Source organism: Cebus imitator, unplaced genomic scaffold (genome assembly GCF_001604975.1).
Source record: "Cebus imitator isolate Cc_AM_T3 unplaced genomic scaffold, Cebus_imitator-1.0 Scaffold411, whole genome shotgun sequence".
Lineage (NCBI taxonomy): Eukaryota > Metazoa > Chordata > Mammalia > Primates > Cebidae > Cebus > Cebus imitator.
Window position 1 is genome coordinate 1,078,645 of NW_016107726.1, and position 17,300 is coordinate 1,095,944.

The 17,300-nt window shown below is 35.0% G+C and overlaps 1 protein-coding gene across 8 annotated transcripts in view; it reads left to right on the forward strand.

Annotated features, from left to right (window-relative positions):
• The window catches only part of KCTD3 (potassium channel tetramerization domain containing 3), a 56,685-nt gene that overhangs the window by 4,297 nt on the left and 35,088 nt on the right, over positions 1–17,300 (forward strand). For 5 of the 8 annotated variants that reach the window (XM_037731600.1, XM_037731601.1, XM_017509222.2 and 2 more), the window contains exons 2-9: positions 2,605–2,658; positions 2,909–2,954; positions 4,762–4,835; positions 6,216–6,274; positions 6,550–6,630; positions 7,584–7,721; positions 8,166–8,256; positions 14,924–15,114. In XM_037731600.1, coding sequence (XP_037587528.1) covers positions 2,605–2,658; positions 2,909–2,954; positions 4,762–4,835; positions 6,216–6,274; positions 6,550–6,630; positions 7,584–7,721; positions 8,166–8,256; positions 14,924–15,114 — 734 coding nt within the window. Of the gene's footprint in view, positions 1–2,604; positions 2,659–2,901; positions 2,955–4,761; positions 4,836–6,215; positions 6,275–6,477; positions 6,631–7,583; positions 7,722–8,165; positions 8,257–14,923; positions 15,115–17,300 lie in introns of those variants that run through there. The other 3 variants (XM_017509225.2, XM_017509224.2, XM_037731603.1) reach the window with 2 other exon arrangements.

The window sequence follows — 17,300 nt, forward strand, 5'->3', positions numbered from 1 at the left end:
AAGGTGGAGTCTTGCTCTGTTGCCAGACTGGAGTGCAGTGGCATGATCTTGCCTCACTGCAGCAAGATCAAGCAATTCTCCCGGATTCAAGCAATTCTCCTGCCTCAGCCTCCCGAGATAAACTTTTAATTGTGATTGGAAAGCATGTTTTGATAATGATAGAAAATTTCTTTTAGAAACTAAGATAGGCATTTTTTGTGGAACAGTACATACACTGTTTCTGCTTTTATTGACACCGATACTACTAAATGGTTTAAGTGGGCAGTTTATGACATCTGTTTGTCAACACCAGTGTACAGCTAGTGCTCGACTTACGACCACGATTGGTTCCGACAGACCGGTCGTAACACGATTTGGTCGTAAGTTGAGTAGGCTATATGCACGCGGAGATGGTAGTGCTGCCGGAAGCTGGTCCGCACTGTCGTATACCCAGCTGGGCAACGTTTGCACTGCCAGACGTGGAGCAGTCGTGGCTAGTGATTGTGGTCGTAAAGTCGAATGGTCGTAAGTTGCATAGGTCGTCCCTGTACTCTGAAAGTGCTCTGTTGTAACCATAAAAGGCTTGCAGATGGTACAGAAGAATCAAGTCTCCGTTTTGTACAAAACATTTAACTGAGTGTGTAGAGTGTGGTTCTGGTTATCACACATCAGTTTCTACAGACATTTACTGAGGATGTGCTAGGTGCCAAGCACAATGCTTTTAGGTCATCCTCTGCCTTTAAGAAAAAAACAGCAGAGTCTGGGCATGGTGGCCCACACCTGTAATCCCAGCACTTTAGGAGGCTGAGGCAGGTGGATCATGGGGTCAGGAGATTGAGACCATCTTGGCTAATGCGGTGAAACCCCATCTCTACTAAAAATACAAAAAATTAGCCAGGCATGGTGGCACGCATCTGTAGTCCCAGCTACCCGGGAGGCTGAGGCAGGAGAATCACTTGAACCCGGGAAGTGGAGGTTGCAGTGAACTCAGATCATGCCTCTACATTCCTGCCTGGGCAAGAGAGCGAGACTCTGTTTTAAAAAAAAAAACAAAACACATTTTTAATACAAAATGCATTTCTGAAACTGAGTTTGAAAGGTGAATGTACAGCTAATCCATTTATCAAGATATGTAAAATATTATGAGTCATTGTTGCCTCAGGTACCTGGATAGACTTGCAAAGTTGAGAGATCCATGAGACTTCTGATGCTGCTCTGTGTAAGCCTTGGTAGTCACAGTTTTCACCCTGGCCTACAATCCAGTGCTGTTTAATATCCCACTTAGAAGATGAGAGTGGGAAGTAGGATGCATTTTTGGGGTTTGTTATGCTGCAGTGAGCAAAAAGTAAGCAACCTACACGTTTTTGATAATTCTAGGCTGCTAATTTAGGTAATGGCAGACAGTAGAGGGGTGATACCGTACTCACCTGCACAGCCCGGGAAACATCCCTTAGCCATTTTGGCTGGGGTTGGCCTGTGTTTCATGCTGATAGTGCATGGTAACTAGTGCCATTATTCAGTCACCTTGTTTAGTTTAACTATGAAAGATAAAAATAAATTTAGGGATTTCATATAATGCCGGAAAATGAATGTGAAGTGAAAGTAGAGGTTTTATAGTCAGAGAAGGGCTGGACTGAACAAGTGCTATATTGCTTTGGTTGCCATGTCAGTTTATATCAGTTATTTGTTTATTGTCCCAGTCTGTTATACTGTACTTTCGTAAAGATCCTCCCAAAATTGGTGGTAAGATACAGACTTGATCAAATGACAGTTAACCTCATAACAGTGATGTATTTGCTGAATGATTTTTGAATGAATGAAGTCAGCAGTTGCAAATAGCCCAAGAATGAATATAAAGAAGATGTTAAATGAGTAGTTTACAGTGAAATTACTATGGGCGTAAACAGAGATAATACAGGATAGGATATTTAGAAAAACAATTACAGGGGGCTGGGTGTGCAGGGGGTGGAGCATGGTGGCTCATGCCTGTAATCCCAGCGCTTTGGGAGGCTAAGGTGGGTGGATTGCCTGAGGTCAGGAGTTCAAGACCAGCCTGGCTAACATATGAAACCCCGTCTCTACTAAAAATACAAAAAGAAAAAAGAAAAAGAAATTACAGGGAAGGAAAACCTGAGTGGTATCAAGAACGATGGATGGATCTTGAATGAAGAGGGTGATCTATTTGAACAAAGATACCAAAATGGTAATAAGCATGAATTGTTTTGGGATATGAAGAAGTTTTGTCTTATTGCAAGGGAAAACCAGCATTTGTATTAAAGAGATGAAATGGAACCTGAAGGTAATTTTGAATGTTATACTGAGAAATTGAGACTTGGTGTGATGGGCTAATTGTTGATTCTTCAGCAGAGATTAGCTTTTTGGAAAGTAGTATTTTAAGATGCCTTATGTGGCGGACAACTAGTTGTTGTTGAGAGCTGCTTGTATAATCTTAACTCTGAATTGAAAGTAGCAACATTAAAAAATATTAAATGTAATAAATATATTGGTACAGCTATAACTGTGAAACATCTTGTAAATCATTATCCAGAATATTAAAACAAATTAACTAATACTGAAATTTCAAATCATGTTCTCATTTTAATGCCAGATAATTTTTAATTACAGATTTAGTACCTCAAGACAAACTCTTATGTGGATTCCAGATTCTTTTTTTTCCAGGTATTTTATATAATTCTTTAGTATATCTTTTAATATATTTGCTTATTTACCAAAATATAATAATTTTTTGTCAGTTAAATTGTTTTTATTTTTTGAATAAAGAAGGTTAACTCTTAAAATGTTTTTTTTTTTTTTAACTTGGAGGATAGATAACTTATTTTTAGTGGTCTTTGACATTTGATAAAGAATTAGCACATTTGTTTATACTCAGATTTTTAAAAACTAACTTTAGATTATTTATGATTTCCAGTTTGCTGAGTGGGAGAATTTCAACACTTCGAGATGAAACTGGTGCTGTGAGTCTAATAATAATTGATACGTATTTCTAAAGTAGTGCTTATAGTACTTGGTCTTAATATATACTTACTCTAAGAATGTAGGAAAACTAATGTTTTAATAATCACTGGATGAAAGTGGCATAATTTTATTTCTCGTCATACGTAGTTTTTTGCAATTAGAGAAGATCCCTAAATATGGAATACTATATATGGCAATTTAAGTATTCATGATTAGAAAGATTGTAGGATATGAGCTAACACTGGCATTGGAAGAAATATTTTTTAGATCAATAATTGAAACTTTAACAGTAAGTGGATAAATGTAAATAAAGAGGTTAAATTAGTAAAGTCCTACAGCTTTTTGTTTTATTTTGGAGAATAACTTTGTGAATTTGTTTGTGCAGCGTTAAGACAGTGAGGGAAGGAAATAATTACAGAGTTTCAGTGCAAAAAAATTGGTTTATGCATTTAGAGGCAACAAAGTGACCAATGGTATTTATTTGCTGTTGTGAGATTTGGAGATGAAATAAGGTAACAAAGGCAGATATGGACATGTGAAATTATAAAAAGTCATCAGTAATAAGATCTCCACAAAAATCTGTGATATTTCTTCAATTTTTGAGCTCCTCTAATAAAAACAAAAGTAAGAATTTATGAAGTTTAGAGGAATCTCATTGATTGTATATACGTAGTTGATCATAGTAAGAAGAGTATTATTATTGGCTACCATTTGCCTTTCTGATTGACTTAAATAAGCTTTAAAAAGTGTTCAGTTTTTATGATTAGATCTTTTGTAAATGATTCAAAATAGGTGTTGGTATAAATTTCTATAAAGAGTTACCAATTATGGGCCGAGTGTGGTGGCTCACGCCTGTAATCCCAGCACTTTGGGAAGCTGAGGCAGTTGGATTACCTGAGGCCAGGAGTTCGAGACCAGCCTGGCCAACATAGTGAAACCCCATCTCTACTGTGTGTGTGTCTGTGTGTGTGTGTGTGTGTGTGTGTGTGTGTGTGCATGTGTGTGTGTGCGTGCGTGTGTGTAAATGAGCCAGGCGTGGTAGCAATGCCTATAATCCCAGCTACTTGAGAGGCTGAGCCAGGATAGTTGCTTAAACTTGGGCGGTGATAGTGGCAGTGAGCCAGGATCGCGCCACTGCGCTCCAGCCTATGTGACAGAGCGACTCTGTCTGTAAACAAACAAACAAATGAAAGTTACTAATTATGTATTTTACATTTTTAAGCAATTTGTTTTCCTCTTATGTATTCTGTGGTGCTGTATTTGAAAAAAAAAAAAAATTGTTTTACTTCTCCCTAGCCCTGAAGGAAATTGAATTTACTGAAAGTGTTACAAGGATAGTATTCGTGTCCACTTTTGATAGCAGTGTGCAGTATTTACTTTTCTCAATACCCCGTGTGGATTATTAAAGTACATTGTAGTTTTAATGATTCAACAATGTGAGAAAGTATTGTTTATTCATAATGTTTTCAAAGTATTAATTGAATTCTGGACTATTTCAGATAAAAATGTTTCCTCAGGTGTCACTTTTACCAAAGGTATCAATAAAAGTGATTTTATTATATAAGATTTTTTCCACATATTAAAATATCAGTTTAATAGTAACTTTTCAGGGGAAGAAAAAGACACCATCTTTTTCTGAATGCACACAGAACTACATTCCAATTATGGAAACGTTAAAATTTGAGAGTAGGAACAAGGAAACATAGTATTTAAATAATTCAGACTTTGTTCCCTATTAGTGTTACAGATATTAAAGTTAAAAGATTAATTTGTGATTTGAGAGTAAAACAGTTCCATTTTTTACAGATATTTATTGATAGAGATCCAGCAGCATTTGCACCCATTTTAAATTTTCTTCGGACAAAAGAACTAGACTTAAGGTGAGAAATGCACTCTTTTAAAAGTAAATTTCTTTCTGGTAAGTATGTGTTTTTAGTATATTTTATGAAGGAAAAGTTGGTTTTTTTGAGATGGAGTCTTGCTCTGTCGCCCAGGCTGCAGTGCAGTGGCGCGATCTTGACTCACTGCCACCTTTGCCTCCTAGGTCCAAGCAATTTTCCTGTCTCAGTCTCCCCAGTAGCTGGGACTACAGGCGTATGCTTATTAATTTTTTGTATTTTGGTAGAGAAGGGGTTTTTACCATGTCGCCCATGCTGGTCAGGAACTCCTGAGCTCAGGCAGTCCCCCAACCTCAGTCTCTCAAAGTGCTGGGATTACAGGTCTGAGCCCTCATGCCCAGCCATAAAAGATTTGTTTTTTGTTGTTTTTTTTTTAAACTAAGACTTTGATTAGAAGTTTCCTCATGCTGAAACTGGATGTGATGGTCAGGCCTATAATCCTAGCTGCTCTGCAGAGGAGGCTGAGATAGGAGGATCCCTTGAGGCCAGGAGTTTGAGGCTACAGTGAGTTACGATCATGCCTCTGGCCAGTACTGCTGTACTGTTAACTCAGATAGTTTCAAAATAGAATAAGAAAGTTTTAAGCATTTTTAATGTTAAGTTAGTCATAACCAGTTTCACAAATAAAAACAATTTAACATGGTAATTGTATATGTTTATTAAGGCTGGGGAATATTTTTAGAATAAGAACAAATTACAACTGAAACCTAAAATGAATCATTAACATTAAAAATTTTGAAGCTCCTGTTTCTTTCAACTTTTATTTTCATGTTACTTTACTACTGTAAAGTAGCATCATTTTCATCTGGATAACAGAGCCCTTCCCAAGGCTGGTTTTTTTTTTTTTTTTTTTTTTTTTTTTGTTCGACAAATATTTATTACATAGCTATTCTGTATAAGCATGAGATATACAAACGTAGATCAGAAATAGATCATGCCCACAGGGAATTTACAGTTTAATTGGGGAGATTAAGATAGATATGTATAGAAATAATTATGATTAAAAAGTTAAAAGCAACTAATGTCACTAAAGAATGATTTCCATTCTATCTTTTGCCTTCTAGACAATTTATTTGTACTAGCCGGATAGAGCCCTACTCTCATTTAGTGACCCAATTCGTGTGTGTGTATATATATATGAGAAAGGTTTTTAAGTAGACAGCAGAATATTGTTGTTCACATGTCATTTTTATTTAGACTTTTTAACGATTGAGAGTAATAGAAATAAAGAACATTAGGAGAAACATAATTTTTAAAGCCTTATGACCGTATACATGAAGAACCTAGAATGTTTTCCTTTTGCTTCAGATGATAATACAGGTTTGCAGTGTTAGAGAATTTATATCGTTTGTTTCCTTGTAGGGGAGTGAGTATTAATGTTCTCAGGCATGAAGCAGAATTTTATGGGATCACACCATTAGGTATGTGCACTTCTCTTAATATTTTTCATTTATGATTTGACTCATGTATGAAACTTGCCCAAATGATATGTGTTTATATCAGGTCCTAATTTTTGATGAAATTGTTCAGTGCTTAGTTTTTGTGGATTTTCATAGTAAAAAGATGTTGTCAACTCTGATTTAACTTAAAATTTTCCTTTTCTTTCCTTATCCTCTTGAACTAGAGAAAATAAAAATGGAGTACTGTTTTTCTGTTTGCATGTACTCTTGACAAGTTTGCTTTGAAATGTTTTTAGTAAGAAGGCTTCTCTTATGTGAAGAGTTGGAGCGTTCCTCTTGTGGCAGTGTCCTTTTTCATGGTTACTTACCTCCACCAGGTATTTTCACTTTATTTAATCTTTTAAAAAATTCCTTGTATCATTAAGCAAGTACAAGCATATGAATAGAAAAAACTTCCTTGATTATTGAGTTTTTTTTTTCTGTAAATCTACTAGAAATGGTGAGAACTTTGATTTTTACAGAAATTAAGTCACACTATATATTGGAGCACAGGTTTGCAAACTTTTTCTGTAAAGACCCAGTTAGATTTTGTGAGCCAGAGGATCTCTGTAACAGCTGCTTATCTCTGCTGTACATACTACATGAAGACTAGGTGTTACTGTGACCACTACAGCTGTATTTACATAGATAGCATTGGCCTGGATTTTCCATGGTCCATGGTTTGCTGACCCCTATGTTAGAGCACTGGTTGTCAAATTCCTTTTTGGCAAACTTAAGGAATTCTGCAAAGATAAGTCAGTGTCACCTCAGCCCCACTTCAGTAAGTTAGAAGCATCTGCTTTTACCTGTGTTCTAATGGACTTCTGAGCAAGATTTCATTTTTAAAAAATGCTTTCCTGTCAAATAAAAAATGTTTCAAAGTATGGAGAAATTCAGTTCTAAAGTAGTTAAATTAATACAGAGTACTTAAACACGTAATACCTGTACCATAATTGTAAAGAGTGGCTTACAGACTGAATTAATTACCCATTAACTCAGTAAACTAAAGCTAACTAAAGCGGAGCATAATATGATAAATCTTAATCTTAGTAATTATAAACAATATGACAAATACCAGAAATATGTTGAAAGAATTTTATCTTTGTCTTTTTCTTTAATTTTAATTTTATTTTTTAATTATAATTAAATATTTACAATAATTTGCTATATTGGAAGATCTATTTCGGCTTTAATGAAATTCAGATTTTTATATTTCTTTGTTACAATGTGGTATTTTTAATTTCTGAAAGGTGAACTTGGAAATGTATTTGTTTTCATTTCCTCTTTATAGGTATTCCTAGTCGTAAAATAAACAACACAGCCAGATCTGCTGATTCTAGGAATGGACTAAATTCTACGGAAGGTGAAGCCCGGGGAAATGGTATGCAGCCTGTTCTCTCTGGAACTGGAGAAGATACTGTTAGGCTAGGTAAGCAAAGATTACACAAATAGAAAAGGAAAAGTATGCATGTTTTTAGTCCTAGGTGATATTAAGTAATTACTTTTAAAGATTTGTGACTCATCTCCTTTTTTATCCAGATTTATCATTGCTATCTTGGAAATTCACATTTAACACGTAATTTTCATTTAAAATGTTGTACAATCTTCTGTCTTCTCTGAATCTTTAGAACAGGGTTGACAAAGTTTATCTGGTAAGGGCCAGAGACTAAATATTTTAGGCTTTTGTGGGCCACATGTTCTCTGTCAGACCTACTCAACTTTGCCATTGTAGCATGAACACATAACGGACAATATGGAAACAAGTAAGCACGGCCGAGTTCAAAACAGGCAGAAGGCTGAAATTGGCCTGGGGGCTGTAAGTTGTCAACCCCCATTTTAGAATGTTAAATATTTCTTTTTCTAAAATCAACAGGATTTCCTGTGGATCCACGAAAGGTGCTAATAGTAGCTGGCCATCACAACTGGATTGTAGCTGCATATGCCCATTTTGCTGTGTGTTACAGGTACTGTATAATTAATAATGGTTTGCTTTTAGAGGTGATAGTTTTAAAATTAATTCTGATTTTATAGTTTTAGATTGAAAAGCTATTTTTTTAGTCATCAGGTTTTTTCCTGCATATTTTACTCATGTCCGTATTATCTGATTAAGATTTAGTTTGCTTTTATTTTTGCAACTAATTTAGTAAACATTCTGGCAGCCTTTACGTGTTGTAAACATTTCGCAGACAAGCGTGAGCTGTTGTGTAACTGAGATACATTGATGTATTATTTCTTGCTTATACGTAGCTTCTGAGATGGTAGTATATAATGACGTTAGACAGGATTATTAATGTGAGCTTTCTGATGTTCTGGCACTAATGATTCAGTGTTTTGTATTCTATAGCAAGGGAAAGTACATTGGTCATAATTACCACATTTTGGGAAGTGAGGTAGTAAAGCAGGGTAGTTGTGGGCACAGCGGTATGGTTTAGCATCTATTGTGTGAAACTTAAAGAAGTAGTTTGGTTTTTCTAATGTTTACATTCTCGGAGACTGAGAAGCAATGAAGAATAGTGTAGACCAGTGATTTTTTTTTTTTTTTTTAAATTGGGAAAGTGATAGGACGCTTAGTTCAAAATCACTATACTCATTTGAAAATGTTGATGACAGAGAATGGTGTAGAAGCACAGAAATGGTTGGATATACTAGCTTAAATAATTATTGCACTTAATTGGAGAAAAATCAAAGATGTATAAACTTTTTGTTTATATTTATCACTGTTGAATTTGGTTAAGAAAAAATATACAAAATAGTTTGAAAAATATCTAAAATGTCTTCTAAAGTTTACAGATACATTTTAAAGAATCCCAGGTGTATTTTTTTTTAATCTGAGTTTATAAAAGGTTTTGCATATCTGGTAAGAGCTGTTTATATCAGTAATCTCAGGTTTATATTTTCATGTAGTAATGATTAGGTGCAGACTTTATGTTTTAAGAGTGTTTTGGCTGGGCATGGTGATTCATGTTGGTAATCTCAGCATTTTCAGAGGCCAAGGTAGATGGAGTTCAAGACCAGCCTGACCACCATGGTGAAACCCCATCTCTACTAAAAATACAAAAATTAGCTGGGTGTAATGATACGTGCCTGTAATCTCAGCTACTCAGGAGGCTGAGGCAGGATAGTCACTTGAGCTTGGGAGGTGGAAGGTTGCAGTGTGCTGAGGTCATGCCGTTGTACTCCAGCCTGGGTGACAGGGCAAGATTCTGTCTCAAAAAATAAATAATTAATTTTTGAAAAAAGAGTTTTGTAGATTTGTAATTTTAATTATGAAATAGCATGGAAATTATTTTTTGGATAATTTCTGTGGGGATGGTTTGATATGAAGTAAGACTAATTCGATAAAGGAATTTTTTTTAGGAAGCATTGTTTTGAATTTATCATCTTATGGATTTGAATTGAGATGACTTGTAGACTCTTCTTTACATATTATGTACATGTTTTTGTTGATAAGGAATTCCAGAAGAATTGTGAAATTATTATAAGTGATTGAAGCGTAACAGCATAACTTCCTTTTTGTCATTGTGCACAATGCTAAAGATTGCTCTTTTCGGCCGGGCGCAGTGGCTCACACCTATAATCCCAGCACTTTGGGAGGCCAAGGCTGGTCAACATGGTGAAACCCTGTCTCTACTAAAAATACAAAAATTAGCTCAGCATGATGGCACGAGCCTGTAGTCCCAGCTACTCGGGAGGCTGAAGCAGGAGAATTGCTTGAACCCAGGAGGCGGAGGTTGCGGTGAGCTGAGATCGCACCACTGCACTTCAGCCTGGGTAACGAGAGCGAAACTCCGTCTCAAAAAAAAAAAAAAAAGATTGCTCTTTTCCAGAAATACCACATTATTAGGCAAAATTTAACTCACTGGGTAACTATTACATTTTCCATTCTTTGTGTCTGCTTTGATCACGATCTTTCTTTGCTTTCACCAAGTGTCAGTAATGTCAGAGCAGTATACCCATCAAAGTGAGGAAGGAAGAAAATTGAGGACGTATCTGATTTTCCTCACAGTTAAATCATTCAACACAATGGCAATGAAAAGATTTCAAAAGAAATAAAAATATTTAAACTGTTTAAAAGTGTAATATTTTCTAAAAGTTGTTTTTCATCGTTTTTATATCAATAAGTTAAAAAAAAAAAACCTTTAAAAAAAAAGAGTACAGTGAAGACCTTTATGCTGTTCTCCTAGCTTCACTAATTTTCTACATGGTTAGGCTTTATGCTTATGTTCCTTTTTCTTGCTGAGCTTATGACAGTGTAACTTCTATTAACAAAGAGTAGTTGTGTGAGTTGCTGCCCCCTTGGGGCTTATATTCCACTTTAGATCTTTAATCCTCGTGGAATTTACTTTTTTGTTTGTGGTATGAGGATTTATTTTCTTCTCAGTGGGTAGGTAATTATTTCTGACAATTCATTACCTAAATCATTCTTTCTCACTGAATCTGATAGCCCATTTTATTTTGTTTTATGTTTGTGTATATGCTTGGATCTGTTTTTCATTTCTCTCATGTCCTTATGACATGTCTATTCCCATACAATTTGACGTGACGTATGTTTATAGTAAGTTTCAAAATCTCACAGGGTATGTCTTCTTTACTATATTTTATTGAGGTCCTCATGTAGGAAATAACTAGAAATAATTGTATTTTTCGCATAACTGTCTTAACTTCAGAGGGTTGGTTTACTAGGCAGCTATAAGATCATGGAGAACTGAAATAACAGAGCTTATTCTTGTGTTACATATTTTATTTGCTTTATTTATTTTTTGAAATTGAGACAGAATCCTGGCTCTGTCACCCAGGCTGGAGTGCAGTGGCATGATCTTGGGTCACTGCAACATCTGCCTCCTGGGTTCTAGCACTTCTCCTGCCTCAGCCTCCGGAGTAGCTGGGATTACAGGTGTGTACCACCACACTTGGCCAATTTTTCTATTTTTAGTAGAGATGGGATTTTACCATGTTGACCAGACTGGTCTCAGGTAATCTGCCTGCCTCGGCCTCCCAAAGTGTTGGGATTACAGGTGTGAGCCACTGTGCCTGGCCTTGTTCTACATATTTTAAATGTATTACTTATATGAACAGTTTTAGATTACATATGTACCTTCTTTGTAATTATTATTTTAAAAATAGAAGTAAATTTACATGTCTTATTAAGAGTTAAATTCTGTAGTTGTTATAGTCACTTTTAAATATGCTATCCTGATTACTTTACCCTTTTTTGACATCTCTTTATTGTGTAATGCCCTAATTACTATAGAGAAAAGCAACTTAGAAGTAATGTCTCTGTAAAAGATGAGATTTTATATATATATATTTTTAAAGTAAAAGGAAGTTTGTTAAGAAAGTAAAGGAATGAAGCCAGAGAAGTCCTGAGAGCTACTTGACTGAATATACTTATAGTTATTTCTTGATTATATACTAATTAAGGGGCGGATTATTCATGAGTTTTTCAGAAAGGAGCAGGCAATTCCCAGAACTGAATGTTCCTCCCCTTTTTAGACCTTATAGGGTAACTTTTAGACTTTACGATGGCATTTATAAACTATCATGGGGCTGATGGGAGTGTCTTTTAGCATGATAATGCATTATAATTAGCGTATAATGAGTAGTGAGGACGACCAGAAGTCACTTTTGTTGCCGTCTTGGCTTCAGTGCGTTTTGGCCAGCTTCTTTATTGCATCCTGTTTTATCAGTGGGATCTTTGTGACCTGTACCTTGTGCTGACCTCCTTTGTTATCCTGTGACTAACAATAACCTCCTGGGAATGCAGCCCAGCAGGTCTCAGCTTTATTTTACCCAGTCCCTATTCAAGATGGAGTCATTCTGGTTTGAATGCCTCTGACATATTTTTCCTCTCCCTTTTACAAGGGAACTCTTAATCTTAGGGTTGCAGAGGGAGGAAGATTCATTCTCTGTAACTTCTGCAGGCTGAGTAAGGATGATGATATTTCTACCTATTAGGGTCTCCTGCATTCAGAGTAGAGAAGAGCTCAGTCAGAAGGTGTCAGTATGATGAGAACTCTGATTTCTGACAAAAAGTGATGTCTGGAGGATTAATACGGTGTTTGATTTAAGAAAGCACTGAGTAAGTTTATCTTGCATTCCTGTGCAAAGAGAACAACAGCAATATGTTCCACAATAACAAAGTAAAATAAGTAAAATTATTCCAAGTAAACTAAATAAGAAGGCTTTTCATGAACCGGGAAATTGTTGGAACCAAGCTGGTGTGGAGTTGGAACCACACTGATATGCTAGCCAATTCAAATACCTGCCCACAATTAGAATACTGATCCAGATTTCTATGTTACTTGTTTCTTCTGAACAGCAGCCACAGATCACTGCTTGGTCCACAGGAATAAGCAGGGTGAGTCTAAATTGCAGGAAAAATCTCAAACACTACTGATGAGACAAATCTAATAAAAGTTATACCATAGTTTTTTAAACAATTCTCTTCTCTTTGGTCTTTCATTTCTACTAAAGACAAATCATGGTAGGGCTGATTTTCTTTTCTTTTTTAACAAAATAAGCTTTATTCTTACTATACTTGGCCTAATTATTTGTATAAGAATAATTAGTTGCTATATAAGCTCTTTTTAAATTGACTTTGATAGAACTTTGTTCCATAAAGAATCTCAAATTAGTCTTCTTAAAGCCTTGACCCTTGCCATGAATTTATCATTGCCTACAGATAACTGTATGAGTTGGCTACATTTCTTTCCTCTTGAGGTTCCATGATAACTTGGGACTTCTGGGCCTGTCAGAAAGTGGCATTCTTTCCTTACCCCAGACAGGTCAGGAACCTTGTACAAGAACCATGTAGACAAGATATGAGACCAGTTTTCCCAAGCGGCTTTTATCATCTCTGTGAGTCAAATTTGGTCTCTTAAATAAGTCCGTATCTGAAAGCATGCTATTCCAGTCAAAGCCATGGTAGAATAATCAGTTTCTCCAATTGTGTCCTGTTACAAAAGAAAACATTCTTATTGCCATAAGTTAAGAATACTCATAAATAGTTTCCAAATTCTGGAGAAATCAGGTAGAGAGAAAGGAATATGCTCCAAAATTTGTTTATAAGATTATACACTACTCAATTGTTAAAAGCTGCAAAAGCTCGAAAGGAAAGTGTTCTTAACTCCAAAGTCAGCTAATTGGTGCTGCAGTCTATTTCCTTTAGGTTAGGAGTCTCTCCACTATCCCCTTTCATAGTTTCCCAGGAAGATGTTACTGGAAAGGGGTCCTGATCTAGACCCCAAAAAAGGGTTCTTGGATCACTCACAAGAAATAATTTGGGGTGAGTCCACAAAGTAAAGTGAAAGCAAGTTTATTAAGAAAGTAAAGGTATAAGAGAATGTCAGTGAATTTTAGTGTTTATTAGGTAAGTATTTCCATTTGTTTGTCTTAACAAATGATTCCTATCTGGGCTGAAGAGGGTGATTACAAATTACACAATGCTTAGGAAAAATTGATATATTTCTCTATTGCTTTGAAGTTTAAGTAAAGAAATCATTAATTCTTCAGATTAATAGGCTGAATTGTATATTTTTATGAATTGTAGTTGTATTACCTTGCATACATATTTAAGGGAAAATGAAGTTGATGTGTTTTATTTAGGCCTTTAGGTGACCATAATTATGAATACCTAAGTTTACTTTTTGCAGTGACTGTCAGGTAGTTTGCAAAAGAACACTTCCTTCATCTTCTATTTATTCACTTTAGGTAAGACAAAAGAGAAACTTTATAATTATGTTTGCATTATTTGTTTAGTTTAAAAATAGATACTTAATAGTTCAACTCATTCATTATTATAATTACACAACTGCTAAAGCTCTAAATTTATGAAGGCCGCTCTGCAGTTAGTCACGTAGAAACATGTCTTTAATACCTAAATTCAGAGAGGGCAGAAAGAATTATTAGAAACTGACAGGAATATTTATTAGAGAAATTAGATATTAAAGAATAGATTAGCTTTCACATATGGGTGATCAATAGCTCTATACAGTTTTGCATTTAGACCTTTAAAAACCAGTCTTTAAAGGCTATTCCACACCTTATCCTTTTTTATATAATAGTGCTAAGGTATTGGAATGCATATGATACACTCACTTACCTTAGTGTTTCTGGGTAGACTGTCCACCTGAAGTTCAAAAAGTAAGAGATTCGGTATGTGTTATTTCAGTTAATAAACACTGAAAAGCTGATTAATAACTTAAAGGAATAATAATTCTGAAATTTAGATTTTTGCTGATTGTTCCTACTCATAGATGACAATGTTGCGTTGTGTGTGTGTGCGCGCGCGCGCGCGTGTCTGTGTGTGTAGAGAAACATGAAAGATAAAACCATCTTTTTTTAAAGTTTTTGAAATTTTTTTAATTTGGAGGACTTTACTAAATTATTCTTTGGAGAAATATAGAACCGTAGTCTCTTGTATGTACTTATACATCCTATGGTATGCAAGTATAAAATACCATAAAGATAATATTGTGGCTTCATGGATGATACATATCAACAAAATTTTATTTGAAATAAATAGGAAGATGGATGAGTAATGGTTAGTTTTATTTTTTTGGTGCATTGATGTGTATTCTGTTTACTTAATTGCTGCTGAGTCTACCTTATGTGCCTGTTCTTCCTTAACAGAATCAAAGAATCTTCAGGATGGCAGCAAGTGTTTACAAGCCCATATTTGGATTGGACTATCGAACGAGTAGCTTTAAATGCAAAAGTGGTTGGAGGTCCACATGGAGACAAAGACAAAATGGTTGCTGTTGCCTCAGAGAGTAGCATCATCTTGTGGAGTGTTCAAGATGGGGGAAGTGGAAGTGAAATTGGTAGGAAGAATCTTGTTTATGTGTTGCTATTTAATGATATTAATGTTTTGAAGTTTATAAAAGAGATTGACACTGAGTATAAAAATTAACCTAGACTATTAGTTAGAGCTGCCACACTATGTAATGTGGGAGGAATGAGGCGATAATGAAGGAAAAATTATGTTTTAGAAAAGAGCCAGGGAGCATCTTTTCATCACTTTAATCTGCTTGAAACCTGGCTGCTCTTTGAGAATGTTGCTTTTCCTGAATGCCACTTAGTGGTGGCTGTTTTCTTTCCACCCCTCTCAAACCACTGAACTTGAATGTGGGGAAGTTACTTTCTTGCTCCTCGTTATTGCTTCTAGACCAGACATTCCCAAACTTTTTGGTTTCAGAACCCCTTAATCCTCTTAAAAAGTTTTTCAGACCTGAAAGAGTCCTTGTATATGTTATTTTCTGTCAGGATTTACCATATTAGAAATTAAAATATAACTTTTTATAAATGTTAATTTAATACAGCTATAATCATTGCATGATAACATAAGTAACATTTTTAATGAGAAGTAACCACATTTTCCAAAAATGTGTTAAAGTAGAACTTTTTATAAATGTTAATTTAATGTAGCTACAATCATTGCATGATAACATAAGTAACATTTTTAATGAGAAATAACCACATTTTCCAAAAATGTGTGAGAGGAATGGCATTGGTTTACAGTTGCATAAATCTCTTTAATGTCTTTTTGAATTCTGAAATCTATTTCTTTGTTCAATCTGCTGTGATATGTTGTTTTGCTTGAAGTATATGAAGAAAACTTGATCTTACACAGATATGTAAGTCAAAAAAACTTTTTTAGTCTTCAGAAAATTGTGCATAGTCTTCTTTGATTCTTTATCAAAACTCTAAAATCATATCAGTGAACTTTTCATATTCTGTTAAATTAAAATTCATCAGACTATTTTATACTTTGAGTGGATCTTTTATCCCTACATGCTTTTATAGTGTGTTGGGGATTTGGAAATTGTTGGTTTACTGAATTATGTAGATCTTCCAAATGTTGATATCTTTCATTGTGTAATATGAAAAAAAAATTACATTCATTAGTATCCTCACTGACCACATGTTAGGGAGTTGTCACACTCAGTGTAGCAGATAAAAGATTTCTAAACTGCAGACTTTCACTTGAAACACTGAATTTTTATCAATGGCAACAAATAACATCAGTTGTTTTCCTTGAAATAACAGGCTCACTTTATTTTTTGAGGCTAGTTCTACCAAACACCCAACTCTGAATAACCATAGTTAGTCATCATCTCAAATTAAAATGGGTATTTAATGAACAGAGCAGCTCATGTGACTCTTTGCTCCAACAAATGTGAAGGTGCTTTTCCTTGACATAGCCATAGCACTTAGTCATATAGAATATTAAGATACATAGTTGAAATAAAGTTTTAGTCAATACAAATTTTTACTGCTTTATCAAGGACGTTCTTCAGTTACTAGTGACCGTTACATTCTTCTCTGCCACGGACTTGAGAACATAAAAGGCGAAATCTTTAATCTTTAAATCTTTGATTTGGCCTTTTATATTCTTCAAAGTCTGTGGCAGAGAAGAATATAATGATCCCTAGTAAAATTTAGTACCACTGCCCTGGTTTGTGCTAAGTAAGGTGTCTGCTGTTTTTACCAAACATTGCTTTGCATCATCGGTGTAAATGTCAACACAGATGTTCTAGAATAAGCCATGAAATTAATAAGTTTTCAACACTTTGAATATTTCAGCGTTTTCCGTGTTTGTAGCGGTGCATTCACATAAAGGATTTTTAACGATCATTTGGAGCTAATACTAGATGGATACTAGTAAAATACCAGGTCCAGCCACATCTATATATCCATCTGTTTGCAAGACAAAAATACAATTCTACAGACAAGAGATTGACTCTCTGCCACATATTTAGTTTGAAGAGTTACTGTGTTATTGAAAAGTTACCATGTTATTTTTTCATGGACTTTTCATCTAGCAGGCATTCAGCATTGTCATCTCTTTAAGGCTTTATTAGTCTCTCAGCAATTAGGCGTACTTCTCTAGCCACTATGATGTCATAACTTACCTTTGCAAGCCTTCATTAACTTTTTCATTTCTAGTATGAAAGTCTATACCAAACAATTTCTGGCTTTAAAGAGTTTTTTACATCCTCATTTAAAA